This window comes from Centrocercus urophasianus, unplaced genomic scaffold, assembly GCF_019232065.1.
Source record: "Centrocercus urophasianus isolate 14NV4802_14NV808 unplaced genomic scaffold, USGS_Curo_1.0 seq_2, whole genome shotgun sequence".
In the NCBI taxonomy this organism is placed as follows: domain Eukaryota; kingdom Metazoa; phylum Chordata; class Aves; order Galliformes; family Phasianidae; genus Centrocercus; species Centrocercus urophasianus.
In genome coordinates this window covers 471,552-479,154 of record NW_024884755.1, presented here as the reverse complement: position 1 = coordinate 479,154, position 7,603 = coordinate 471,552, and the positions used below count along the sequence as shown (strand labels likewise).

At 60.6% G+C, this 7,603-nt stretch overlaps 2 protein-coding genes across 2 annotated transcripts in view; both read left to right on the top strand.

Annotated features, from left to right (window-relative positions):
- Positions 1 to 548: 548 nt before the first annotated feature.
- Positions 549 to 5,186, top strand: CCDC102A (coiled-coil domain containing 102A). Its single transcript, XM_042821496.1, is given in 9 exon segments — positions 549 to 858; positions 860 to 1,297; positions 1,988 to 2,205; positions 2,324 to 2,432; positions 2,659 to 2,775; positions 2,868 to 3,077; positions 3,596 to 3,766; positions 3,848 to 3,951; positions 4,696 to 5,186. Coding segments are annotated over 9 exon segments (1,620 nt in total). The 5' UTR covers positions 549 to 732; the 3' UTR covers positions 4,823 to 5,186.
- Positions 5,187 to 6,656: 1,470 nt separating this feature from the next.
- DOK4 (docking protein 4) overlaps positions 6,657 to 7,603 on the top strand; it is a 4,503-nt gene continuing 3,556 nt past the window's right edge. Inside the window, exon 1 of the mRNA XM_042821486.1 lies at positions 6,657 to 7,420. Coding sequence (XP_042677420.1) covers positions 7,355 to 7,420 — 66 coding nt within the window. The 5' untranslated portion in view covers positions 6,657 to 7,354. The remainder of the gene's footprint in view (positions 7,421 to 7,603) is intronic.

The window sequence follows — 7,603 nt, the reverse complement described above, 5'->3', positions numbered from 1 at the left end:
GCTGTGGGGCCGCGGGCTGCGGGCGGGCGGCCCCGGCCCTGTACTTATCCCATTAGGGAGCGCTGCAGCCTCCCATTGAGGTTTCCTGGCGCGGTTTCCCGTTTTGGCAGAGTTCTGCCCGGCCGCGGCCGGGTCAACTGCGGCGGCTCGTCGGGCTGCTCTGTGCCCCGCGTGTGGCACAGAGGGGATGGGAAGGGGCCGGCTGGGGGTCGGCGTGCAGGTGGCTGTTTGCACTCTGAAGCACAGAGCGGTTGCATTGGAGGGGGCCTTCCAGCCTGCTGTTGGAGGGGACCTTACGGCCGGTTGAGCTCCAAGTCCTGCTGTAGGCTGCCTGCCCCCCAGCCCGTCCGTGTCGTGGTGCACCTCCAGGGATGGGCACCCACAGCTTTGGGCAGCGATGCCAGCGTCTCATCACCCTCTGAAGGAAGGATTTCCTCCTCCTATCTACCCAACACCTCCCCTCTGTTAGTTTAAAGCCACCCCCTTGTCCTATCGCTATCATCTCACGCAGCAAGTCTCTCCCTGCTGCTTGTGAGCTCCCTCACAGCAGTGCAGTGCTGCACGCAGTCTCTCCGAGCTCCTCTTCTCCCCATAGGGCTGTGCTGCAGACCCTTCACAGCTTCACCCATGGGCCGTACCCCCTCTAACACCTCTCTCCCACAGGCCCCCCAGGCTTGTTGCACACCCCGATGCTGACACCGGAGGCGATGCTGCAGCCCTAGGAAAGCCGCCATGAGCCAGAGCGGTGCCCCACGCCTGGCCGGTTCCCCACAGCTGCATGGCGGCTCGCTGCTGGCCCTGCTGGGCCCCGAGCGGGGCGGTGGGAGCGAGCCAGGCCCCACTCCGTCCCCTCCGTCCCCCCCCCAGCGGGACGCCGTCACCGGGACCCCCCCCGGCCCTGCTGGAGGCTGACTGGGAGGGCCGCGAGGAGCTGCGGCTGCGGGAGCTGGAGGAGGCGCGGGCGCGGGCGGCCCAGATGGAGAAGACGATGCGCTGGTGGTCGGATTGCACGGCCAACTGGAGGGAGAAATGGAGCAAAGTGAGGGCAGAGCGCAACCGGGCCAGAGAGGAGGTGCGGCAGCTGCGGCATCGCCTGGAGGCGCTCACCAAGGAGCTGGCAGGGCTGCGGAGAGAGCGCCAGGAGGGGCTGCAGGAGAGGCAGCAGCTGGGCCGGCAGCTGGCACGGCTCCGCGGCCACGATGGTGGCGCCGAAGGTGATGGCGATGGTGATGGCGAGGCCGGCCCTGAGAGTGAGCCTGTGCGGGATGTGGGGGCTGAGACACCTCCTAAAGCCAAGGTGAGGGGGATGGGAGCAGGGCTGGGGGTGTTTGTGTGCTTGTTGGGATGATGGAGGCATGCTGGAGTGGCAGTGGGGGGATGAGGCTGTTCAGGAAGGGCTGGCTGGGAAGATGAGGAGGGAGTGTTGCCCTCTATGGGACAGAGCAGCTGGAGCACATGGAGCTCTGCTTGGAAATTTCTGGATTTAAAGATATTGTGAAGGTTGGAAGAGACCTCTCAGATCCCCAAGCCCAGCCTACCCCCCCGTGCCCACTGACTGCATCCCTCAGTGCCTCATCCCCACGGCTCTGGGGTCGGTGACACCCCCACCTCCCTGGGTGGCTGTGCCAATATGAGAGGTCAGCCATGGGAGGTATGGGTGACCTTGTGGTGGGTGTCAGCTACCAGCAGGAGCAGCATCACATTCTCAGGTTCTCATCCTCCTGGTAGCCTTTGGTCTGGAGCACCAATCCCACAAGGAAAGGCTGAGAGAGCTGGGACTGGTCAGCCTGGAGAAGGCTCCAGGGGAATCTCATTTGTGTTTATACATACCCATGTGTGCAGTGAGGGTGGAATCAGGGAGGTCTGGGAAAACTATGGGGCTTGAGAACAGGGGATGCCTCTGATTATCACCCACTGCAACAGCACCCTCCTGGGGGCAGCTGTGCTTCCCACTTGTGACCCCTTCCTCCCCACGCTGCAACTGCAGGAGCTGGAGCTGATGGAGAACATCCTGAAGGGCAAACAGGAGGGCACCGACAGCTGGGAGCAGCGCAGTGCTGCGGGCACCCGGAGCTCCTTCTCGCGCCAGGAGCGGAGCCGACTGCTCTGGGAGGACGTCAGCGTCGTCGAGGAGGATGCCTCCAAAATCACTGCCCTGAAGCTGAGGCTGGATGAGTCTCAGAAAGTGCTGCTCAAAGAGAGGGAGTGAGTGCTTCAGGTTGCAGACTGGTTAGGTGCCACCTGGCCTGGCTGGTGGCTGTCTCACCCCAGGAGGGGACACCACGAGGCTCTGCCAGCTCTTACCAGGGCTGCCTCTCCGCAGGGACAAGCTGGCACTCAGCAAGAGCATCGAGAAGCTGGAGGGTGAGCTGAGCCAGTGGAAGATCAAGTATGAGGAGCTCAACAAGAACAAGCAGGAGGTGATGAAGCAGGTGAGCAAGGTGTACAGGAGCCTCCAGGGGGTGACACGTTCCTGGGTTAGTGCCGTTGATCAGCCACAACTTGTCCTTACCTGGAAGCTTGGAGACTCCAGGCACTGGTAGAGGTGGTGGATGTGGTGTGGTCATAGGGCTGCGTCCCTCCAGCCTGAGGGGGACCACGGGGGCAGCTCGAGTGATGGCGGGTGGGTGCTCACTGCTCGCCTCTATCCCCCTGCAGCTGAACATCCTCAAGGAGATCCACCAGGACGAGCTGGGACGCATCTCGGAGGACCTGGAGGACGAGCTGGGTGCTCGCTCCAGCATGGACAAGAAACTGGCAGAGCTGCGCATGGAGGTGAGGCCGGGCGGTGGGGGGCATCCACATAGGGAAAGGGAGGGCGCAGAGGAGCAGGAGGAGCCTGCTGTTACCCTGCATCCCCTGCCCAGATGGAGCGGCTGCAGGCGGAAAATGCAGCGGAGTGGGGCCGACGGGAGCGGCTGGAGACGGAGAAGCTCAACTTGGAGAGGGAGAACAAGAAGCTGCGGGCGCAGATCGAGGATCTGGAAGAGGTGCTGGCTCGCAAACGGCGTCAGACGGCCAGCGCCCTGGACACCGACCTCAAAACCATCCAGGCTGAGCTGTTTGAGAAGAACAAGGTGTGAGGGGTGATCCTATCCCAGGCCATCTCAGCCCAGTGCCACCTCCTTCAGGGAGCCCTGGGTCCCTGCGTGCCCCGTGTTGCTGTAACAGTGTCCTCCAGGACTCTTATCTCTGCCCTCACCTTGTGTTCAGGAAACATGGAAAGGTGGCACTTAAGGACAAGGTTTAGTGAGGATGGGTTGGGGTTGGACTTGGGGATCTTAGAGGTCTCTTTCAACCTTAATGATTCTACAATTCTGTTTAGGAACGGTGGTGATGGGTTGATGGTTGGACTTGGTGATCTGGGAGATCTGTTCCAACCTCAGTGATTCTATGGTTTAGTGGGCATGGTGGTGATGGCTCAGTGGTTGGACTTGATCTGGGAGATCTTTTCCAACCTTCATGATTCCGTGGTACTCTGTAGGGGGTGGCAGTCCATGGAGGTGGAGGCTCCTCCATTACACAGGCTGTGGGAGAGATCCTTGGGAGCAGAAGGGGCTGTAGGGAAGCCATGCTCAGCCCCGTGTCCCTGCAGGAGCTGGCAGACCTGAAGCACGTCCACGCCAAGCTGAAGAAGCAGTACCAGGAGAAGACAGCCGAGCTGGCCCATGCCAACCGCCGTGTGGAGCAGCACGAGGGTGAGGTGAAGAAGCTGCGCCTGAGGGTGGAGGAGCTGAAGAAGGAGCTGGCCCAGGCTGAGGACGAGGTGAATCCCTGCGGGTGGGTGCTTTGGGAGCTGAGTGGCTCTGCTCAGTGCCAACCGCTCTGTTCCCATCGCCTCGTGCAGCTGGACGAGGCCCACAACCAGACTCGGAAGCTGCAGCGGTCGCTGGATGAGCAGACGGAGCAGAGTGAGAGCTTCCAGGTGCAGCTGGAGCACCTGCAGTCCCGGTGAGTGAGCGCTGCGGACCCACGAGTGGGCTCATGGGCTCCCTGCACCTCTCCCCTCCCACCGTCTCCGCAGTCCACAGGGCCTGAGTGCCCCCAGCACATCCATGGAGCAGCTCAGCACTACTGGGGTCTTCTATCCCTATCCCCGTCCCTGTCCCTGGGTGGCACTTCCTGAGCCTGCAGGGAGGCAGGAGTGAGTCTCGGTTTTTATTGCTCCTCAAAACTTTTCTCTGGCCTCCCTTTGCTTCTCCAGCAATAAAGAGATGAAATGGCTGCAAGAGAGATCGATTCTGCTCTGGAGCGTCTCCGGGAGGCGCTCAGGGAGTTTGTTTTTATAATCTTCCTTTGTTTTATTGGGACATCTTCTTTAAATCATAGAGGAATAATGGAGGCTTCGTCTTCCCCCTCCCTGCCCCTGCAGCCTCCCCGCACGCTCGCCCTAAATAATTCATGCTTTCCAGTAAAACACACTGAATGAGCGGGGAGCGATGGGGGAGCTGCATCCCTGCCATCCTGGGCCCTCCGTTTCAAATTTTCCCCATCAATCTTTGCTGATGAATTTTAATGTGGGAGCGAGTGAAGAGCTAAAAGCACTGGCGCCGATCCCCCCGCCGTGCTCAGAAAGGCTTTTTGGGGCGTTCCATGGGGAGAATGCAGATGGGGAAACAGGCGCAGCCCCCAAGGTGGGGTCTCACGAGCCAGGGGGGATCAGGGCCGCCCTCTTCCAGCAGCTCTCTTTTGCAGGCTGAGGAGGCAGCAGAGCACCCCGCTCTTTGGCAAGATGCGCAGCGCCCGCTTTGGCCCTGACGACCCCGGGGATGGCACCAGCGACCCCGATGAAGATGAGGACTTGCAGATCCAGATGCCCTGAAGTCCAGGGCCTTGGGGACATCCCGTGGTGGTTCCCTGCCAACAAGTGCCTGTCGTCACCGGGCTCATCCCAAACTGCTTTGCACCGTGTCCCCTGTGCCATGACCTCGCTGTGGATGGGGAAACTGAGGCACGGGGCAGCAGGGAGCAACTTGCTGGGAGATGTTCCGAGCTCGCTGCCTGCACCTCTTGAACTGATACCCCTTGGCCACCTGAGTAGCTCTGAGCATCAACCAAGGGGACCGGGAGGAAGAAGCCTGCAGCAGAGAGTGGGGCTGAGCCAAGCAGGCTGAACCGGGGCCTGCAGCCTGCCAGCCTGTCCTGCCCACTATTTTATATATATATATATATATAATTTGTATGTATGTATTTGTATATGACTTTTTTTATTATAAACACCAAATGCAGCAGGGCTCAGGCTCTGTTGATGTCTTGGGCTGGAAAAGCAATAATGGAGGAATGGCAAGGGGCAGCGCTTGGGGAGGCAGTGGGGCTCAATCAGGTGTCCCTGGTGGTGGGGGGTGTGTGGGGCTCTGGGGGAGAGCCAGTGCTCACCCCGGGCTCTGAGCGTGCCCTGCAGTCCAGCTTGAAGCTGCCGAGGAGCTCAGACAGAATCTCATTAAAAATTAACACAGCAATGAGCTCATGGCTTTGCCCTGCTTTTAATGGATCTGCTGAAGGCACGGCTCCTTGGCGCTCGCTTCCTTTTTTAATGACCTTCGTTTGCAGCAAGCATTAATTCTTTCTGCGGGCAGGGGGAGGCACACGGTCCGTGTCCAAGGGGTGACGTGAGACCCTGCAGCTCACGGAGAGGGGACGGCCGGTATCGCTTTCCTCCAGGCAGACGTGGCCGGGATGCAGCGATCCCGTTTGGGGCGTTCACTCTGAACCCTAATGATGTCCGCGAGGTGGGCGTGCCCAAGCGCCGTCCGGTGGGCGTGGCCTCTGGTTGAGGGGCGTGGCCTCTAGTTGGGGGCGTGGCCTCGCGGCTGCCGTGCTCCCAGTGCCCGACGCCGGGGCCGCAGCCTGCAGCGGTGGAGTCGGGTAAGGCTGGGGTTGTGGGGGCTGACACGTGTTGGGGGGCTGCGGGGGTGACGGAAACTGAGGGGGGGGCTCTGGGGATGCAGTGTGGAACCCGACAGCCAAGCATCCCTTGCCTGTTTCCTAGGTTACTGTTGCCCTCGGGGGCTTTTCCATCCCTGGATGGGAGTGGTGGCCGGCATCCCCTCGGCCCTGCGTTCACCACGTGCACCCCTTCCCCAGATGCCCTCCAGCTTCCCTCATCTCTCTCTCCCTGGCTCAACCCTGGACTCACTCAGGGCTCATTGAGAGCTGAGCAATGGAGACCTTATGGGTGACCACAGTGTGGGGTCAGGGCATTGCCCTCCCCTTCCCATTGCTGGGACAGAGGCAGAGCGGAGCCCATTCTGTCCCATCCCATCCCCATCCTATCCCACGGTGATGGTGGTGGCACTGGAGACGTGGCCTGGGGACATTGGTCCCACTGGTGAGGGTGTCCCTGCTCCATAGGCTGTGGCTATAGGAGAGCTGGGTGCAACCTGGCACCTTTTCTGCCTTTGCCAACGGTGTTTGGCTTCTGAGTAATGCTGTTGGTTATTCATCTCCCTTTGAATTGCACTCATTATTTACCACCGAGGCTCCGGGATGTGATGTGAGAGGCTCTGACAGGGAGTAGAGCTCAGGGTGCTGCAGGGGTGTGGGGATGTGGCTGAAGATGGGGCTTGGGCATGAGGCTCACGGCTGAGGCTGGGGCTCAGGGCTGAGGCTGAGGGCTGAGGTTGAGGGCTGGGATTCGGGTATGGGGCTCAGGTATGGAGTTCAGGGCTATGGCTGGGGCTCAGGTATGAGGCTGAGGGCTGGGACTCAAATATGGGGCTCAGGTATGGGGTGCAAGGCTGGGGCAGGGAGCCAGGTGTGGGATCATGTGTCCCTTTTGGCAGATATGGGTATGAGAGCCCTATTGATGCTGTGGATCGGGGATATCAGGGCTGCTGCCCTGCCTGGGTGAAGGAGGAGGAGGAGAGATGAAGGCTGGCACAGCACTGCCACCAAAGGTGGAGCTGAGCTGATCAGTGCTTGTGAATGGGGCCGTGCGGCAGTGAATGGGGCTGTGTGGCAGTGAATGGCTCCGCTTTGGCCCCGTGCCCACCTCGGAGGGGTTGGGGTAATAACTCTGAACCCTACTGATGGCACTGTGGTTGGTCGCAGCTACTCCGCTGCCCGGGAGGAAGGAGAGGAAGTGCAGGGGTTAACGTCGGACTGTTCCACTGCGATGGTTCAGGCAGCAGCGGAGGGAAGGGAGGAGGAGGAGGAGGAGGAGGAGGAGAGACGGAGGAAGATGTCACCGTCTCCCGTCTATCTGTCGTTTCTCTTTCCCAAGAAGGGAACCCGTGGCAGTGGGGAGACGATGGGGAACGCCGCTGAGACAAAGCCGGGGCGGAGGCGGCGGTGAAACGGGAGCTCAGGTGAAGGAGGGAGGAAGAGGAAGGAGAAGGGGGGGCCGGGCTCCGCCATGGCTACGAATTTTAACGACATCATCAAGCAAGGCTACGTGAGGATGAAGAGCAGAAAGCTGGGGGTGAGTGAGTGGGGGCCGTGAGGGGGGGGAGGGGGGAAGGGATGCTCCATGGGCTCCAAATGCCGTGAGAGCCGACGTGGCCAGGGATCCATCCACGTTGCCGCTCACGGCATTCTGCGTCCCTGGCGTTTTGGGTAAAAAAAAAAAAAAAAAAGCGTTATTTTGGGTCTGCGCGTAGATTGG